The sequence below is a fragment of the Sus scrofa genome, chromosome 16 (assembly GCF_054392235.1).
Source record: "Sus scrofa isolate SSC_HxYL_T2T_F1_AM1 chromosome 16, Sscrofa_HxYL_maternal_Yorkshire_Landrace_v2.0, whole genome shotgun sequence".
NCBI lineage: Eukaryota > Metazoa > Chordata > Mammalia > Artiodactyla > Suidae > Sus > Sus scrofa.
The window spans coordinates 38,292,626-38,313,307 of record NC_139398.1 but is presented as its reverse complement, the minus strand read 5'-3'; the positions used below and the strand labels follow the sequence as shown (position 1 = coordinate 38,313,307).

General features: G+C 39.7%; 1 protein-coding gene across 7 annotated transcripts in view; it reads left to right on the top strand.

Moving 5' to 3' along the window:
- Positions 1-20,682, top strand: part of PLCXD3 (phosphatidylinositol specific phospholipase C X domain containing 3) — a 400,359-nt gene that overhangs the window by 153,301 nt on the left and 226,376 nt on the right. For 5 of the 7 annotated variants that reach the window (XR_014831240.1, XM_085002205.1, XM_085002204.1 and 2 more), the window contains exon 1: positions 6,828-7,181. The exons of the other annotated variants lie outside the window; for them this stretch is intronic. Coding sequence is in view for 4 of the 5 variants with exons in the window: in XM_085002205.1 (XP_084858331.1) it covers positions 7,079-7,181 (103 nt within the window). In the remaining variant the exon portion in view is untranslated. Of the gene's footprint in view, positions 1-6,827; positions 7,182-20,682 lie in introns of those variants that run through there. 7 annotated transcript variants of the gene reach the window in all.

Sequence of the window (20,682 nt, the reverse complement as noted above, 5' to 3'; positions counted from 1 at the left end):
TTACTGCCACTGTCTATCTCCAGAATTTCTCATTATCCTAAACTGAAACTCTACAGCAGTTAAACAGTCCTCATCCTCCACACCCCAACCCCTCATACCACTGTTCTGCTTTCTGTCTCTATAAATTTGATTATTTTGGGTATTTTACATAGTGGAATCATAGAATATTTGTCCTTTTATGTCTGACTTATTTCATTTAGCATAATGTCTTCAGAATTCATCCTTGTTATAGCAGGTATCAGAATTTCCTTCCTCTTTAAGGCTGAATATTACCTTGTGTGATTATACCATATTATATTTATCCATTAATCTATCAACAGACATTTGGGTTGTTTCTACCTTGTTGCAGTTGGGATAATGTTGGTATGAGCACTGGTATAATTATGGTCATAAATTTTTTTTTTTTTTTAAATTACTACCAATATTTGTTGCTAATGATATTTATTTATTTATTTATTTTGTCTTTTTGTCTTTTGTTGTTGTTGTTGTTGCTATTTCTTGGGCCGCTTCCGCGGCATATGGAGGTTCCCAGGCTAGGGGTTGAATCGGAGCTGTAGCCACCGGCCTACGCCAGAGCGACAGCAACGCGGGATCCGAGCCGCATCTGCGACCTACACCACAGCTCACGGCAACGCCGGATCGTTAACCCACTGAGCAAGGGCAGGGACCGAACCCGCGACCTCATGGTTCCTAGTCGGATTCGTTAACCACTGCGCCACGACGGGAACTCCCCTATGGTCATAATTTTTAGCAATAAGTAGTAGAATAGTTCCAGGATTTTTTGGATTCTGTATATAAACCTAAGGCATTCCCCCTCTTCATTCCCAGGCTAACCTCTGCCCTTAGCAATCCCTATACTTTGAGAAATAAAACTTTTTGCTAGCAATTACCCCTGGAAATCTAGAAGAGTACATCATGCTATTTACAAATGTGCTATTTACTAAGATAGCAATAAGGATGGAAAGAATTAGGGGACAAATATAGAGAGGCAAAACAATTCTGAGACAATTTTTCTTGTATGTTTTTTTGCTACACAGTGAAGTATTAAAAAAATAGGCATGCTAAAAGTGGGGTTTTGACAGTGAGGTGAAAGATAAAACCAAGTCATTTATTTATTCAGACCTTAAGTTATCATTTGCCACTTTCTGTCTGAAACAAGCTCAGTGAGTTCAAGGACTTGCTGCTCTATCTTTTCTCTCCAGGAGAGAGCACATAATAGACACTCAATAAATATTTATAAGTAAGTAAGTAAATGAATGATTATAATGATTCCTTATGTCTTAGGCACTGTGAGAGGCATTTTAGGGTATCAGATATCACCATCCCTGTCCAGAAAATGCTTTAAGCCTAGCTAGGGAATTAGAAACACACTAGAATATAGCTATAAACAAACTGTAATGGGTGTGCAGAAAAAGGAAAGTTTACTTCTACTTATGGATAATAACAAAAGTCACAAAGATGAATTAGAATGGAAAGAATTTTGATAGGTAAAAGCATTAAAGTGTATTTCATGTAGAGTTAATGGCATGAGCTAAGGCATGGTGGTTGCAAAAAGCATAAGGATGAACTATAGTTTATTGCGCTTCCATTCTGTTCAATAAACTTTAAATTCTTCACTTCATTCAAGTCTCACAGCATCTTCCATTTTTCCAGCCCCCAGGAGGAAATAATCGTTCTTGTTGCTTCAGTCATGAAAATCAGGAAGCACATAGTATTAACTGGGAAAACCTGAATTTGAATCCAGGCCCTCAGATCCCATAGCCTGTGGTTCCAACCACTAGGTTGTACTTAGTGAGTATGAATTAGCTTATTTTGAGCTGCTATGTAAGGTGTAGATACAGGGAAAGGGAGGAGGGATGCAAATGAAAACCACATGGTTAAAATAGTGGAGGAAAGTGGGAAGTTGTCACTCGTTTTCTACTTTGAATTTAAGTGTAAAAAACATTTTTATATTTTGGATGGAATATTTAGGTAGACATTGTAGAGAATGATAAAATACATTGATTAGTAACAGTTTTACAAAGATTCTTTATTGCCCTTTTGTATTTGGTTTCTTTAAGTTTGACTCTATAAGTACATACCTCTGAACATGATTTTTTTTTAATGATTTGGCTGAATTGTTTTTAACAGAGCTCCTCTTTTAAAATATTATTCAGCTGAAATGTTTTCTGATCTATAAGAATCTTTGCTTTTCAGAACATAAGTAAACATCAATTTAATTGAAAAAGATAAAATATATCTGCAACAATTGAGAAGTATTATGAACTAATAAAAAAAATACATGTAAAGAGCCATGTATTTTTAAGAGTGGAGGAGGGTATAAAGTAAGTAAGGAAAAAAATATTCCAAATGAATAGCAGTGTTTATAAACTGTGCATGGCATGATTTTGATGGACAGCTGAGGATTACATAAATATGTTTTTTTAATTAATTAATTTATTTATTTTTTGTCTTTTTTTTTAGAGCTGCGCCTACAGCAAATGGAGGTTTCCAGGCTAGGGCTAATCAGAGCTGTTGCTGCCGGCCTACGCCAGAGCCACAGCAACACCAGATCGGAGCCTCGTCTGTGACCTACACCACACTCATGGCAATACTGGATCCTTAACCCACTGAATAAGGCCAGGGATCAAACTCGAAACCTCATGGTTCGTAGTCGGATTCGGTTCTGCTGTGTCATGACAAAAACTCCCATAAATAAGTTTTAATAGGAGCTTGAAATCACTGCAGTAAGTCATTTTCTTTCCTTTTATTCTTTAAAAAAATTTAAGGTTGACTACTCTTAACACCACAATTGAAAATCATTAGTATTTTCTCATCTCTGTTGTAATGATAAAAAATATTGGTTCAGGATTTCCCACTGTGGCTCAGCAGTAATGAACCTGGCTAGTATCCATGAGGAAGTGGGTTCAATCCCTGGCCCCACTCAGTGGGTTAAGGATCTGGCATTGCCATGATCTGTGTTGTAGGTCAGAGACATGGCTCAGATCTGGTGTTTCTGTGGCTGTGACTGTGGCTGGCAGCTGCAGCTCCCATTCTCCCCCTAGCCTCGTAATTTCCATATGTCGAGGGTGAAGCCCTAAAAAAAAAAAAAAAAAAAAAAAAAAAAAAACTGGTCCATACTTTGAGTTGTCTGGATGGAGTAGAAAAACTAAATGTTTTCATTCCTCCTCTTGCTATTTCCAGCAGCTATATGCATGAGAAATAACCATAAGGGAAATAGAATTATAGAATAATAGGGTGAACAAATGAAGTTTAGTAACAACTTAGTTTGCCAGTGGGTGTGATGATTAATTTTATGTGTCAACTTGGCTAGGCTGTGGTGCCCAATAGTTTTGTCAAACACTAGTCTAGGTGTTGCTATGAAGGTATTTGTAGATGTGATTAGCATATGCAATAATTTGACTTCGAATAAAGCAGATTACTTTTTTTTTTTTTTTTTGGTCTTTTTTGTCCTTTTTGCTATTTCTTGGGCCGCTCCCACAGTATATGGAGGTTCCCAGGCTAGGGGTCGAATCGGAGCTGTAGCCACTAGCCTACGCCAGAGCCACAGCAACATGGGATCCGAGCCGCGTCTGCAACCTACACCACAGCTCACGACAACGCCGGATCGTTAACCCACTGAGCAAGGCCAGGGACCGAACCCGCAACCTCATGGTTTCTAGTCGGATTCATTGCGCCACGACGGGAACTCCAAGCAGATTACTTTTTATAATGTGGGTGGGCCTCATCCAAACCAGCTGAAGATCTTAAGAGCAGAGACTGAAGTTTCCTAAAGAAAAATTCTGTTTCAGACTGCAAATAGAGGAGTTCCTGTCATGGCTCAGGGATTAACTAACCAACTAGCATCCATGAGAACTTGGGTTCGATCCCTGGCCTTGCTCAGTGGGTTAAGGATCTGGTGTTGCAATGAACTGTGGTATGGTTTGCAGACTGATGGCGGATCCCACGTTGCTGTGGCTCTGACGTAGGCTTCGATTGGACCCCTAGCCTGGGAACTCCATATGCCAGGAGTACAGCCCTAAAAAGACAAAAAAAAAAACCAAAAAAAAAAAAACCACTGGAAATAGAAATACTACCTGAGTTCCCAGCCTTCTGGCTTGCCTTTCAGATTTGCTAGCTCTCATAATGACATGAGCCAATTAAAGTAAATCTCTATATATCCACAAGGATATCTATATTTCTGTGTCTCTGGGAGACCTTAACTAATACAGTGGACAAACTAATGCCCAGAGAAATGACATAATTTTCCCAATGTCATTTAGTAAGTGGTGACACAGCTATAATGGAAAGATGAGGAAATTGGGTAATAAAATATTGCTTAATTGCCTAAAATATTGATTATCAGTCTGGGAAAGAAATTCATAACTATGTTCTTCCAGCATTGTCCTTTCTAGTGGCTTGCGTGAAGGGAGATGTAAAGGTTCATGAAAAAAATCAATACATTAAAAGATCTGAAGTTCAAAGCAGATAAAACAGAGGAGGGATTGTTTACTTTTCCAAAAGATAAAGTGTACCATTCTTTTAGAGGCAACTTTCCTCAACACTTAAGGTGATTTCATTTTTAAAGAATGCTCTGTAGGAGTTCCCACTGTGGTGCAGTAAGTTAAGGATCCGGTGTTTCCATGGCTGTGGTATAGGTAGAAGCTGCAGTCCGGATTTCACCCCTGGCCTGGGAACTTCCATGTGCCATGGGTGTAGCCAAAAAGCCAAAAAATGCTCTGTAAACTTTCAGAGACACATAAGTTCAACATAATTGAACAGGGCATTTTTTTTTTTTTTTTTTTTGTCTTTTTGCCATTTTCTTGGGCTGCTCTCACGGCATATGGAGGTTCGCAGGCTAGGGGTCCAATCAAAGCTGTAGCCACCAGCCTACGCCAGAGCCACAGCAAGGCGGGATCCGCGCCACATCTGCAACCACAGCTCACAGCAATGCCGGATTGTTAACCCATTGAGCAAGGGCAGGGACCGAACCCACAACCTCATGGTTCCTAGTCGGATTCGTTAACCACTGCGCCATGACGGGAACTCCTGAACAGGGCATTTTTTTAAAGTATGTCTTGCTAAAAAAATTCCCAAGATTCAATAACTATATCATCCTCTTGAAAATCAACACTCTACAAAGATAGAAATGCAGAGAGGGAAATACACATATGTTGTCATTCTAATACACACAGATCTCACATTTTATATGATGCTTGGCTGATAACAAAGCTCTTTCATATACACTATTTTCTGGAAGCTTCGCCACAAATCTCTGAGTTACTATCACCGTTTATGATGGAGATAACTAAGGCTGACAGAGACAAAAACATTTGCCTAAATGACTCAGAGACAGAGCAGCTGATTTCCAGATCTGGGCTCTCCTCATTGCCCTGCAATGATGCCTGCAGAATTAGCCAGAAGGGTGGTGTTTGTGGGTCTCCTGACCAAGAATCCCATAGTAACTAAATTGTCACCCTAATCAAAAGGATATGTGAGTTCTGTTGTGCTAACAGTAACATTAAGATTTGCCTTGGGGGGAAAAAATTCCAGTATATCTCTTTCTCATTCCTAAAGGTAACCCTGCCATGTACTCTTGCAACTCTGAATTGTTTCTATAGAATGGAACATTTGATCACAAGAATAAGGCAATCTCTTTTCTCTCTCCATCTTTACCACAGTGGTCTCTATTCGGAATAAATATTCTTTTAGTTCTACATTCTTGTGCAATAATCAAGCCTTAGTTGTGGTTGTTTTTTAAAAATGCTATATGGTCTATGGAATTGAAAAGATTATTTCCATGTTTTACAGCTATCTCTCCTACCTTGGTTTTCATTTTCCCAACCTAACAGCATTTACTTTAGGACAAGGATTTACACATCACTGGATCAGGGAACAGAGGCATCTTTATTGCATTTACATTCACTGGGCTTCAAAGACCCTGAACATTTTCAGTCCATGGCTTATCATTTCTACTCAGGCCACCCCTGGACTCATTACATTTGTAAGACTTGATTTCTCTTCTCTTTCTCATCTGAGAGCAGGTGGACCAAGACAATTCTTTGGAGACTTGACAAGTGATTTCTCTGGAGAGAGGCACATCTCTCTAGTCTGCCAAGGAATGGAAATTCAGACAATTGCATAGATCATTTTGAATGGTGCCAAATAAATTCCACGAAGTGCTACTGGCAATAATTACAACATGTCACTGGGAAATGTGGTGATTTTCTTTTAGCATCAGCCTAGTCTTGTCCTGAGTGCCATGAAAATGACAGAGAGATAGCATAAACAGCTTTCTCCATAGACATAGCACAGATTTCTCATAATCAGGGAAATGAAGGGGTTGATATGCTTCTTTACCATGAAATGTCTGGAACAGGATGCCAGGGATTAAGTAGGAACCACTTAAAACTTACTGTTCTTTGCTCACAGCACACTTGTCAACTACTCCAAAAATTAGGCAAAAGACCACCATTTTGTTATAAGCATTGGCTCTGGGTCCCCGACTGAGGAAAGAAGTAACCTGTTGTAGCTTATGAAAAGGAAAGCTCTTTTGGAAGAATGGAAAGTCCTGATAGCCAGTCTGAGAGTCTTCTCCTTACAGGCAACAGCATCCTAAAGTCTACTAGGATTTTAGGTTCAACAGCAAGACTGTGTTTTATACAAACAGGACCAGAAAGTCACATGAAAGGGCCGAGCAAGATCATGGACAAAGCAGCTGTGTGAACCCAACTAAAAAATTAAAAAAAAAAAAAAAAGGTACTAATAAGCCAAGGAAGGCTGTAGAAATGGCGAGAAAATACAGAGAGGCTTAGGAGGGATAAAACAGGAGGAGGGAATCGGAGGGAGGGGAGAGAGGAGAAAGCCGAGCGCGGACGTCAGGAACAAAAGCTCCAGCGGAGTCTGGCAGAGGCACTAAGGGAACAGGGGTGTTTTGAATAATTATTAAAATTAGCATGTGTCTGCGCCATCCTGTGGGTGTGGCGCACAGCAGAGTGTAAACTCTAGCGGGGCTGGAGCAAACATTGGATTAGCGGCAGCAGCCTGCCAGCCTGCCCGAGGAGTGTGAGGACCAGAGCGCGGCACACCGACCCGCACGATGGCCTCGTCTCAAGGGAAGAACGAGCTGAAATTCGCCGACTGGATGGCAACTCTGCCGGAGACCATCCACAGCATCCCCCTCACCAATTTAGCCATCCCAGGTAGGCGCACAGAGGCTGCCCACCCGGCGCTCCGTGCCTCTCCACCTGCCCCGCCCTGCTTTATCGGCCACTAAGTGGTAACTTGTCACGGTGCCTGCGGGAGGGAAACTCGTCTCCAGGGGTGGGTCTCGGGTCAGGACCCGCCGGCCTCCTGGCGTTTTCCAAACCTCTAGGGACCATGGCGCGGGGAGTCAAGGTGACTGCTTTTCCAATGGGCTTTTGAGGCAGGTTGTCTGAGAGGGCCAGGGCAGGGAGAAATGCTTGGCTTTAGGTTGGCCCCTCGTCCTCCCCTCCCATGATTTTCCCCAAGGACTTGGGGCTGGGGGAGATTTCTGGGGCTGTGGGGTGATAGTGAGCGGTGAGCGCGAGCTGCTGTCCTAAGGGCTCGGCTCTGGCTTGTGCACCTCCGACTCCATCCCTGTCACGGAATCAAACGGATTTGGTGGATTTCTCAGTTAAAACCTACCGGAGTCATTAATATTCGTCCTTAGTCTCCTTTAAAGAGACAAAGCACTTCCCAAAGAGTGATGAAAGTTCAGGGACCGGCAGCGGCTCGATAGATGCCCTTCACTGGGAGCTGAAGGGGGAAAGGGGCAGAGGGCGCCGTTTCCTCATCTGCTTGGACCTAGAGGGCCTGGCCGGGTGGCCACCCTCCGGATTCTGATCCAAGGGCTGTGAGCAACGTATATCCCGCGGGTCAGAAAAGCAAACAGCCTTGGACTGTGCATTTGTTGCTTGGGACAGAAGCCCAGCAGGGGAACCTGCGTGAGCCGCGGCGGAGGGGTAGGATTACCAGGCTAACCTTAGGGAAAAGATGACTGTGCCGGTGTCCAGACAGACTAGAAGGAAGGAAACCTTCGAGGAAGAGACTGGAGGGATCCAGAGGCTTCAGCATGGGGCGCACGGTTAGGACCAGAGGACGAGGCAGCTTTCTGGGGCAGGAGCACAGCAGACCCTAGTTCAGGTGTGCAGGAGGGAGGGTCGTTTCAGGACAGTGTACCACACTGACTGCTGGGGCCATAGCCATACTTTGTTGACTTTTCGCTTGGACGGAAGTTGCAGATGCCTGACCCTTCCAGGACTCGACTAGAGGGCAGATTACCCACAAGTGGTACACCCTCTACCCCAAGATGAGCCCCATTTTTAGATTTGCCCCATCCTGAGCCCCCTCTCAGCCACTGGGGAAAATCATACTTCAGAAAAAAAAATTTTTTTAAAAGGAAAAGATGGATTTTCTTGAAAAATCCCAAGAGTCTCTAATCAGTAGCACTGGAATTGATCAGTAACTCAAATCAATGATCATTAGTCAAGTGGGAGTTGGGAGTTATGATGGCACAGGCTACACTCTGAGTGACCAACTCTTTAAGGGAAGGGCTTGGCTTCTCTTGTCCTTCTTCAGGAGGTAGCTTCCCAAGAGCCCACATGTCTCCAAGGAAAACAACAAGTCACCTTCACCACTCTGCACTTACCTTGCTCCCTGGGTGAGCCTGGGGATTGCTCTTTTGAAGGAGACAGTAGATAGTACAGAACTTTGTTGGCAAAATTCCACTCTCACTTCCACAGGCATTCCTATCTTCTTTCTTCCTTCCTTTTTATTTGGTTTTTAGACAGCTACTTTCACTTGGTCTCATCTGAGCATTTTGGCACACATAAAAGGCAAGAAGGACAAGGACTCTGATGCCAGCCTTCTGATACGTGACTCTTCAGAGACACAAAGCCTAAGTTCACATTGCAAGTTCTGAGGGATGGTATGATACCATATCTTAATCTAACTTACATTTTTATAATACTTCACTTTTCAAAGCCCTAGCATGTACCCAAGATTACATAATTCTCCCCCAAACCTTGTGAAGCAGGCCAATGCTGGTAAGTATCAACTACATTTTACAAATGTAAAAATTGCACTTCAGTGGAGGGAAATGACCTACTATCAGTTCAGTGATATGACCCCTAAAATGGTCCTTAGAAAAGATCTCCTAGGGACTTTGGAGGGAAATGCTTTGAGGTTTGTATCTGGATGATACAGCAGCAACAAGTGCTAATCAGGGAGAAAGAATAAGGAAATAGGGATTATTTAAGAGTGAATTTTCTTTTCTCTCCATGGAACAAAGTGAAAACCTGAGTCAGAGGCTGATATTCTCATAGTCCTACAGTAGAGACATATTGATGATGGCATTGAATGCAGTAGGAATATCCTACGGCATTGGAGCCCCTGCAAAGCCTTTCATTTTTACCCTCGATATTTTCAAGAAAAAAACTATTTCACCAAATCTATACCCCTGGAATTCCCCTATGATTCTGTAATGTATATTGTAATGTATGTTTGGCAGACCTACATATAAATCTCGGTTTAAAAATGGGTTTTGTACCTTTCTGCATTATTCAGCTGTGAGAATTTTGGGAGGAAAAAAGACATTCAAACTTTGATAGTCAGGGAAGACTAATTGAGACTATTAAACACTAATGGAATAATTGCCTTAAAATCATGCTAATAGCTTCCTGGCTGCTGCATGTTTACTTGGCCAGTTGCTACAGCTTGAATTAAGTAATTATCTCCACCATTTAAAACCACTCCTGATGCACCACAGAAGTGTTTCTGTAGAAGGGAACGGCTGCGCTGTCATTCTCAAAGCCTCAGGTTTTCTTAGGTGAAGCAACTGGAGAGTGAAGAATTGCCTGATTATGAGGCCACCCACTTGGGGCAGCTGACCTGGACTAGCCAGGGCTAGTGCAAAGAACAGTCTGCAGGTGTGTGATGTTCCCCACCAGGTGTGCAGTTCTGGCATCTTTAAACATTTCTCAAGTGTCTGCATCTTTTACGCTTTCAGAGCCAAATCTCTCAGTGGCTATTTTGCATTTAAATGGTCTCATGATTTGGTATTGACTGGCCTAAGGAATTAAGTTAGTAATTGGCATTAGCAGTTTTACTTCATTTTATTTTTCAAAGGAATGGCACTGTTGGAATACATTGACAGTTACTCAGATTTCAGTCTCCTTTATCTTTTCTTTCTATCTCTGATGTCACCAAGCTAAGTTTTCCCTCATACATGCTTGTTTTACAATATCCTAGCATTTTAGACTATGAGTGATGCTTCCTCTCACCACAAATGGATGAGAGAGAACAAACAAGGAGGAAGCAAGGAGACAGTAACAAATTCAGGTGAAGGTGAGTCTGATGAATTTCTGCCATCTCTGAAGTTGAGTTCTCACTCTATAGGCGTGATGCCTCCACAACCTTTATAAAGAGGTCCATCATGGGAGCAAGCAAGCTGTTGCTTGATCTGGGTTAATCTGGATCTATTACAGGGAGTCATTCTGTCCAAAATCTAAAAGATTAGGAAAGGTTTTTATTCCCTGGGATGGGTCTGTTATGCATTTTCTGATATGTGATGAAAGTCTTTTTCACATAATACAGCAAACTGACCATGTAATAATGAAAGATTGGCCAAAATGTTGTGGCACTAGAACCTCAGAAAGAGTGTATATTTCCTCAGTTTTGGAGGAGGTCATTGAGTTTATTTGCAAGCTGGACCCAGGCAATCAGAGGCAACTTCTCTCCTCCACCGTCCTTGGAATGTACTTTCCACCCACCGTTCCCACAGTGAGAGTCATTATCAAGGATGCAGCTTTGAGAGAGAAATGTGTTATTGAGACCATCTGGACAGTGTACATGGCTGAGTCCTGTTAAAGCCGCTATATGAAGTTTTAAGATTCTGATGGACAGGTGCAGAGATCTACTCATACTGCCCCAAACAAGCTTCCTATGTAAGTTTCCTGCTTGTTCAACCTGCCACCAACCAATCTGGAAGTGATCTTCCTTTCTTTAGTCTTTCCTTGCCAGTTTTTGAACAAAAACTTGAACAGAAATTGTTGATTGCACTTTAGATAAGGAACACAGAAATGCTTTAAAAATCAATCATTTTCTTGTAGATGTTGTACACTCTTCCGGAAAATGCTAACGGCAATGAAAAAGAACAGTTTTACTTAGGGAAACTAGATGTTTATTCAGCTCTGAGGTCTGTGTCCTTGTGTTGGCTTTTATTAGTTTTTAATTCCTTTCCTCGCAGTGATCTCTTCTTGCCATTCCTGGAGCCAGCTGTCTTCTTCCTTTTTCTTATAATTTACTATTTCTGCTGTGATTGGGATGAGACAATCTACAGGATAAATTTGGGACTGCGTCTAATTGTACAAGTTTCCTTTTAAAAAGCAGGGCACCTTTTTTCCTATCGTTTTAGTCAGGATAGTGATATGGAAATTAATCTTTGAAAACAATCAAGAAGCAACAAAATTGTTTAGGATGAGTATCTTTCTTGTGTTGCCTTTCCAATTCTCCATTTTTTTTTTCTTTCTGATTTTGCTAAGAAGAAAAAAAATCGAAGAATATCTGGAACAGAATTAATCTTACAAGGACTTTTTCTTGGTGAGTTGAACTGAATCACCAACTATTACTAATCAATATAAAGTGATACTTATGTCATTTTACAGTTTACAAAGTGTTTCCTCATATACACACGTGCTTTTCACATGTTCCATCAGCAATCTTCTCAGGCCTTGCTACTCAAAGTTGATCCAGGGACCAGCAGCATCAGTGTACACAGTAAAAAATGCAGCATCTCAGACCCCAGCCCTCAGACCAATTTAATCACAATCTGCATTTTAATAAGATCCCTAGGGACTTACATATCCATTTAAAGTTTGAGAATCACTGCTTAGGGTATCTCTAAGGGAAATGTTTATGTAAGTGGCAGAACCAAATTTAAATATACATCTTTGACTAAGCTCTTTCTAATGGATCATGCAGTCTAACTATGACTGTTCGAATTTCCAATCAGGCTTAAAGCCAGAACCCTATATCTGACTCAAGGCTAAATGGCCCATGTTGGGAACATTTCTGATAACTGACATTACAGTTCATCATGCACCTTGAACAATGGATGTTGGATTTAATTGCTACTTAAGTGTTCAAATTAGGTCACTGTGATAGATGTAGAACCTTCCCCCTCATTTCCTTAAAGTCCTGATGGTCATTGTTATCAGCCATCAATAGCACTTAAAATCAGCCCATCTGGTCACTAATGACAATTTAGGAAATATCTTTATATTGGTTCTTTGCCCATTTAATCTCATTTTTTGTTGTATTACAGGCCCAGCTACTTTTGATACAGGTTACAGGTTCATTCATCTTATCTATAAGTTAAAAATTTTCAGTGTTGTTCCGAAGTAACAGTGGTATCACAAAGGCAAAATGTAGTAAGAAAGCTATCAAACCAAAAGTAAACTGTAAATTGATTGTTGATAGAAAGAAAATGATCAATCTTGTTTATAGGTGCAAGCCATACCTCAATTACTTAAATCATGGTTTACATGGAATAGAAACATGCAAAAATGTGGTTATAACTCAGTTGTTTGAGTTTCAGTTATTTAGCATAATCACTGTTCTAAAATAGTTTAAAAAAAAACTTCAAGTTGCTAAAATGGATATTTTAATATGTGACTCACACACTTTACTCATGTGAAGATTTCTCAAATCTTGACTTAGAGTTTATTTTCTCTTATTTAATTCCAACCCTGCCCAGTCAAAATAGAAATAGTAAATTACAAAGAGGAGGAGTAAGACTGTTGAGTGACACATCAGCAATAAAAATAGGGAATATTTATGAGGGAAGACTAATAAATGAGGATATAAGAACACAAAAGATAATGTTCCTTAAACCTTGTTAGCCCCAAGGTAAAATCAGAGTTATGTTGTCAGTTTTGACCCCTCTCAAGTACTTCCTTGATGGACTTCCAAATAGTTCTAGAAATCTCTGGAAAAATTCTTAAGTATGTTTTAGAAGCTGATTTTATGGGCTACTGTACACATAGTATCTGAAATTTTCCTTGTTGCCTGTTTTGTGGAAATTCTGGGGAGTTGTCATTTTTGCTGCCTTCACTGTACTTCCATAGTTTTATACCCAAAATGCCACTATAGCTGGCAGTTCCCCCAGTGTCTGTGCTCTGTCTGCAGAGCCCCAACCATGGGATGTTAATGTGTAAGAAGGGCCTTGGATTCCACTGTGGTGGGCCCCCCATTGTGGAAGATGCTGATGCCAGTTTCTACTGCTGATCCTGTCTGCCATCAATGCTGAAGCCCTGAGTGCCAGCTGACAGATCCTTTTAATCCTTCACCCAGTATGGATGCCAATGAAAGACGTCCTTTGCATTTATATTGATTCTTTTGGTGTTGTCCCCTTGCCCTAGGACTCAGGTATGGGTTCATGAGGGCCAGGCTGAGGACAATATGTAGGGTAGAATTTATTCTGCACTCTTCATCATTCTCAGTGTTCACTCTCCGTGTGCACATATGCGTGGGTGTGGGTGTGCATGCACATATGTATATCAACTTTCTCTTATGATAACTTCTTTTCCAGGAAGCTTCTTGATATTTACTCTAGGTCTGTATAGTAGACCTCTGGTGCCACTTAATTTAACATTCTTCTAGACAGAGCCAGAGTAGAAACACACCTAGGGTCCATATTGTTCCTAGGGAAGAGCCTGGGCCAATGGAAATAGAGCCAAATAATCCGATGGACCTAAAGTAATTATTAACACCTCCATTGCCTTAAAGCACATTAATAAAGTAATTGATGTGCTCTGAGCCTTCAAGAGAAGGCTAGATCTCATACACACCTATGCATACATTTTAATTACTGCTGATTAAGGGGGTTAGCTCCGTTAATCTTATTTTACCTGATAGCACCAATGAAGCTGACTCATCCATAAGCATTACCCATGGGTACTCAAGGAACTTCTAGATACAATCGTGGAATGTGTTATCCTCAAGGAGCTTATATATTCTTTTATTTCTCCTTCTCTGGTCAGGGAAAAGTTAGAAATTTAGCATGGCTCAGACAGAATTCAGCAACCAGAAGCTTTCTACAGCACCATATGCTTTTATTATGCTCTGTTAAGAGAGGAGGATGGGTCAGGAAGAGGGGCAGGAGGAGATGGTTAAACATTCTTGAGAGGACGCCAGGATTAGTCACCTCCGGAGATCAGGTACTGAAACAGATGGCCCATTGATTTGTTAGATGTGCTCTTGTTATGTTCCTATATTTCATTACAGATCCTGGGTATGGACAGCTCTTCTTATACCACTCTATCTTAATTGCCAGCTAATACTATGTTTCACATAGAAGAAGAATTCTTGTGAATTAATTTTTATGAAGCAGACATGTTTATTCTGGGTCAACATTATAAATGATGCTTGTGTTCCTCGATTCACTTGGAGAATTTTTACTTCATGAAGGAAAGCAAACTCTGATGAATGACAATCTTAGTTGCCTGGTAGGCTTTCCAGGAGGTCCCCTCTGGTAGTAGGCTGGTAAAAAGGAAAATGTACTTGAACGAGTCCTCAGGGGCAAATGAGAACCTTTCTCAGTGCACATCTCTGACTATACTTCTCTGTTGCTATGTGAAGAAGGAGGACCAGGACTGCCTTAGGACAGAATTAGTCTTGAACACACTCCTGCCATGACTTTCCCTGGGCTTTTCTCAGGAGAAAAATTAGTCAAGGGGATATAAAGATGTTGCCTTGAAAGGTGCCAGAAGGAAGATTGCAGAACTATGTTGTTCTGTTAAATCCCTCATTTGTATGAGTTCAGATTCCTCATTTGTATGAGTTCAGATTCCTGGGGTTCAGCCTTAGGGTCCTACTCTTGAAAATGTCCTTAATTCTTGTCTTCCTCTTTCCTGTTCTGTTTACTTGGGAAAAGCTCCAACTTGGTTAAACTCATTTTTCTACCTATTCCAATCCCAGTAAAGTTCTGTGGCTAAATATTCCTAGAGAAAGGTTACACAGCCTGGATGGCTCCACTAACTAGAAATTTCTGACCATGAATCTTACTGTACATCCCTGGTATTCTTACTACACATCCCTAGTAAATTCATTTTCCTAGTTTCTCATAGGATAACTTCAAAACTCTTCTTCCTCTTCAAATCAACATATCCTTCCCACCTTACTCTAAACTTATGAGAAAAAAAAATAGATGCAAAGAAGAATTGTCTTAGTTTCCAAACATTAATTAACCCATCAGTCCCCATGCATCTATTTCTGCATATTCTACATTTTCTTTAGGTAAAATAGAAGTCATAGACCTGATCCTACCTAAATCAGCTTCTCTACTTGTGATCTGGATCCCATTCACTTCAGTCTTCTAAATCTGATCCCAAATTTATGTCCTTTCTCTCCTGCATAATTATTTCTCTCTACTACTGCTGGATAATTCCAGTCACTACACAAATATATATAACTTTTACTCATCTTAATGAAATAAAAATCCTCCATAACTCCACATCTGTGTCTCTATCCACGCAGTATTTCTCTGATATTTGTAAAAATATCCCCTCTGTCTTCAGGTTATTTCCTTTTCTCTCGCCGCCCCATACTACTCTCATTATTTCCCCACTACTGCACTAAAATTGTTTGTTTTTTTTTTAATGAAGAAAAACTTTTTTTTTTTTGGCTAAAGCTAATGGATAATTCTCTGTAATCTTATTTGACTTTTAAGCATCATTTGATGTGACTGACCACACTCCTCTTGAAACATGTTCTTTATTTGGCTTCTTAAGACTCTTTTTTTTGGTGTGTATCTGTGGTTAAAAAAAAATGGCATGATTTACCCTCTTAACAATTTTTAAATGTACAGTATTCATAGTTTTAAGTACAAAGGTGTATAGAAGGTCTCTATAACTTTTTCATCTTGCACAACTGAAACTTTATACCCATTAAACAGCAACTCATTATTTTCCCTTCCCACCAGCCCCTGTAACCACCAGCCTACTTTGTATTTTGATGAAGTGGATACCTACCTCATATAAGTAGAATAATGTTGTATTTGTCCTTTTGTGACTAGATTATTTTACTTAGCATAATGTACTCAAAGTTCATTCATGAAGTAGCATATAGCAGAGTTTCCTTCTTTATTCACAGCCAAATAATATTCTATTGCATGTATATGCCAATATTGTTCATCTGTTCACCTGTCAATGGACATTTAGGTTGTTTCTGTATCTTGATTATGTTCAGTGAACATAGGAGTGTTAATATCTCTTTGATATCATTTTTCAGTTCTTTTGGATAAATAAACAGAAGCGGGATTGTGGGGTCATAGAATATTTCTATTTTTAATTTTTTGAGGAATTTTCATATTGTTTTCTGTAGCCACTGTATCATTTTTACATTTCTACCAACAGAGAAGAAGTGTTTCAGTTTCTCCATATCTTCACCAACACTTGCTATTTCTGGTTTTCTTGTGGGTTTTTTTTTTTTTTTTTCATTTTTTTTTATTACTCAAATGAATGTATCAAATCTGTAGTTGTGTAATGATCATAACAATCTGATTTCACAGGATTTCCATCCCACAGCCCAAGCACATCCCCCCACCCCCCAAACTGTCTCCTCCGGAGACCATAAGTTTTTCAATGTCTGTGAGTCAGCATCTGTTCTACAAAGTTCAGTCTGTCCTTTTTTCAGATTCCACATGTCAGTGAAAGCATTTGATGTTGGTGTCTCATTGAATGGCTGACTTCACTTAGCATGATAGTTTCTAGGTCCATCCATGTTGCAAAAAATGCTGGTATTTTGTTCTTTTTAATGGCTGAGTAATATTCCATTATGTATATGTACCACCTCTTCTAGATCCATTCCTCTGTCGATGGACATTTAGGTTGTTTCCATGTCTTGGCTATTGTAAATAGTGCTGCAATGAACATTGAAGTACATGTGTCTTCGTGAGTCATGGTTTTCTCTGGATAGATGCCCAGGAGTGGGATTGCTGGGTCAAATGGTAGTTCTGTGTTTAGTTTTCTGAGGAATCTCCATACTGCTTTCCACAGTGGTTGCACCAATTGACAATCCCACCAACAGTGTACTAGGGTTCCTTTTTCTCCACACCCTCTCCAGCACTTCTTGTTTGTAGACTTTTGGATGATGGCCATTCTGGCTGGTATAAGGTGGTACCTCATGGTGGTTTTGATTTGCATTTCTCTAATCATGAGTGATGTTGAACATCTTTTCATGTGTTTCTCGGCCATCTGTATGTCTTCTTTGGAGAACTGTCTGTTTAGATCTTCTGCCCATTTTTGGATGGGCTTGTTTGTTTTTTTGGTATGGAGCTGCAGAAGGTGTTTATAAATTTTGGAGATGAATCCCTTGTCAGTCGATTCACTTGCAAAGATCTTCTCCCATTCTATGGGTTGTCTTTTCGTGTTGTTTAGGGTTTCCTTTGCTGTGCATAAACATTTTAAGTTTAATTAGGTCCCATTTGTTTATTTTTCTTTTTATTGTCAATACTCTGATAGGTGGATCTGAGAAAATGTTGCTGTCGTTTATGTCAGAGAGTGTTTGGCCTATGTTTTCCTCTAGGAGTTTGGTAGTGTCTGGTCTTAAATCTAGGTCTTTAATCCATATTGAGTTTATTTTTGTGTATGGTGTTAGGGAGTGTTTTAATTTCATTCTTTTCCATGTGGCTGTCCAGTTTTCCCAGCACTGCTTATTGAACAAGCTGTCCTTTCTCCATTGTATATTCTTGCCTCCTTTGTCATAGATTAGTTGGCTGTAAGTGCATGGGTTTAATTCTGGGCTTTCTATCCTGTTCCGCTGATCTATATTTCTGTCTTTGTGCCAGTACCATGCAGTTTTGACGACTGTTGCTTTGTAGTATAGTCTGAAGTCCAGGAGCCTGATTCCTCCAGCTCCATTTTTCTTTTTCAGGATGTCTTTGGTTATTCTGGGCCTTTTGCACTTCCAAACAAACTTTAAAATATTTTGCTAAAGTTCTGTGAAAAATGTCCTTTTTTTTTTTTTTTTTTTTTTAAAGTATCATTAACCTAACAGGTTTAAGGTGATATCTCACTGTGGTTTTGATTTTAATTTCCCTGATGATTAGTGATGTTGAACATCTGTTCATATACCTGTCAGCCATTTGTATGTCTTTTTAGAAATGTCTCTTCAAATCTTTTGATATTTTTAATTGCATTTTTAAATTGCTATTTGGTTGTACGAATTGGTGATATACTCTGGAAATTAATTCCTAACAGATATATGATTTGTAAATATTTCTTGCCATTTCATAGGTTGCTTTTTCACACTATTGATTGCTATCCAGAAGTTCTTTAGTTTCATGTAGACCAACTTGTTTATTTTTTGTTGTTGTCTATGCTTTTCATGTCACATACAATAAATCATTGCAAAGATCAAAGTGCAGAATCGCTTTCTCCATATGGTCTCCATAGAGTTTTATAGTTTTAGGTCTTACTTTTAAATCTGTAGTTCATTTTGACTTTATTTTTGTATATGGTGTAAGGGTCCAGTTTCATTCTTCTGTATGTAGATATCCCTTTTTCTCAACATGTTTGTTGAAGATACTGTCCTTTACTCCTTTCATTGTTGTGTATTCATCTTTTTCTTTTTTTCTTCTTTTCTTTTTTTTGGCCACCCCAAGCCACAGTTGCAACCTATGCCACAGCTGTGGTAATGCCAGATCCTTTAACCCACTGTGCCAAGCCAGGGATCAAACCTATTTCCTGGTGCTGCAGAAACACCACCAATTCTGTTGCACCACAGTGGGAACTCCATCATTGTGTATTCTTGACACCTTTATAGAAGATTTTTGACTGTATGTGTGTGGATTTATTTCTGCATTCCACAGTTTGTTCCATTTGTCTTTGTGCTTGTACCATACTGCTTTACTTTACTTTACTTTAGCTTTGTAAAATGTTTTGAAACACAAAGTGTGATCCTTCTAGCTTTGTTCTTCTGTCTCGAGAATGTTTTCTCTATTTTTAATCTTTTGTGGTTCCATATGAATTTTAGAATCTTTTTTCCTATTTCTGTACAAAAATCCCATTGAGATTTTGATGGGGATTGCTTCGAATCTTGAGATAGGTTGGGCATTTTAACAAAACTAAGTCTTCCATCCACCAAGAAGGGATGTGTTTCCATTTATTTGTCTGCTTTAATTTTTTTTTTTCATTTTTCAAAGTTTTATTGTGGTATAGTTGATTTACAATGTTCTGATAATTTCTGCTGTACAGCAAAGGTTGTCTTTAATTTCTTTCACAAATGTTTTATAGTTTTCTGAGTATCAGTCTTTTACATCTTTGGTTAGGTTTATTCTTAAGTATCTTATTCTTTTTGATGCTGTTATATAAAATTATTTTCTTAATTTTCTTTTTGGATTGTTTATTTTTAGTATATAGATATAAATCAATTTTTGTATTTTTTTTTTTTTTTGCTTTTTTTCTTTTTAGGGCTGCAGGTGCAGCATATGCAACTTCTCAGTTTAGGGGTCAAATTGGAGTCACAGCAGCTGGCCTATGCCACAGCCACAGCCACAGCAACGCAGGATCCGAGATGCATCTTTGCCCTACACCATAGCTCACAGAGGCACTGGGTCCTTGACCCACTGAGTGAGACCAGGGATAAAACTTGCATCCTCATGGATACTAGTCAGGTTCATTTCCACTGCACCACAGTGGGAACTCCTGTGTGTTGATTTTGATCCTGAAACTTTACTAAATGCATTTATTCTAACAGGTTTTTGTTGTTGTTGTTGCTTGTGTGTGTGTGTGTGTGTGTGTGTGTGTGTAGTCTTTTTTTCTGCATATAGAATCTTGTTATCTGTAAAGAGATAATATTAGTTTTTTCTTTACTATTTGGAAATCTTTTATAACTTTTTCTGCTCAATTGCACTGCCTAGATTTCTAGTACTATATTGAATAGAAGTGATAATAGTGGGTATACTTGCTTTGTTCCTCATCTTAGATGAATCATTTTTAGCTTTGACTATGATATTAGCTGTGGACATTTCATATGTGATCTCTTTTATATGTAATTTCCTTCTATTCTTAATCTGTTGAGTATTTTTATTATAAAAGGTTGTTGAATTTTGTCAAATGCTTTTTCTGACTATAAAATAGATCATGTGATTTTTATCCTTCGTTCTGTTAATTGGTATATCTCATTGATTTATTTTTCATATATTGAATCGTTCTTGCACTCAGGTTAAATCCCACTTAGTCATGGTGCATGATATTTTTAATGTGCTGTTTAATTTGGTTTGCTAGTATTTTGCTGAAGAATTTTTTGGTTTTTTTAGGGCTGCACTCATGGCATATGTAGGTTCCCAGGCTACGGGTTGAATCAGAGCTGTAGTCTCTGGCCTATGCCACAGCCACAGCAATGCCCAATCCAAGCTGTGTCTGCAACCTACACCACAGAGCCACAGCAACTCGGGATCCGAGCCACGTCTGTGACCTACACCACAGCTCACGGCAACACTGGATCCTTAATCCACTGAGCAAGGCCAGGGATCAGACCCACAACCTCATGGTTCCTAGTCGGATTTGTTAACCACTGCACCACAACGGCAACTCCCAGGTTGTTGTAAGGATTAAATGAGGATACGTGTAAAGTGCCTGTGAAGGCCTGGCATACATGATGTTACCTATTTATGTTTCA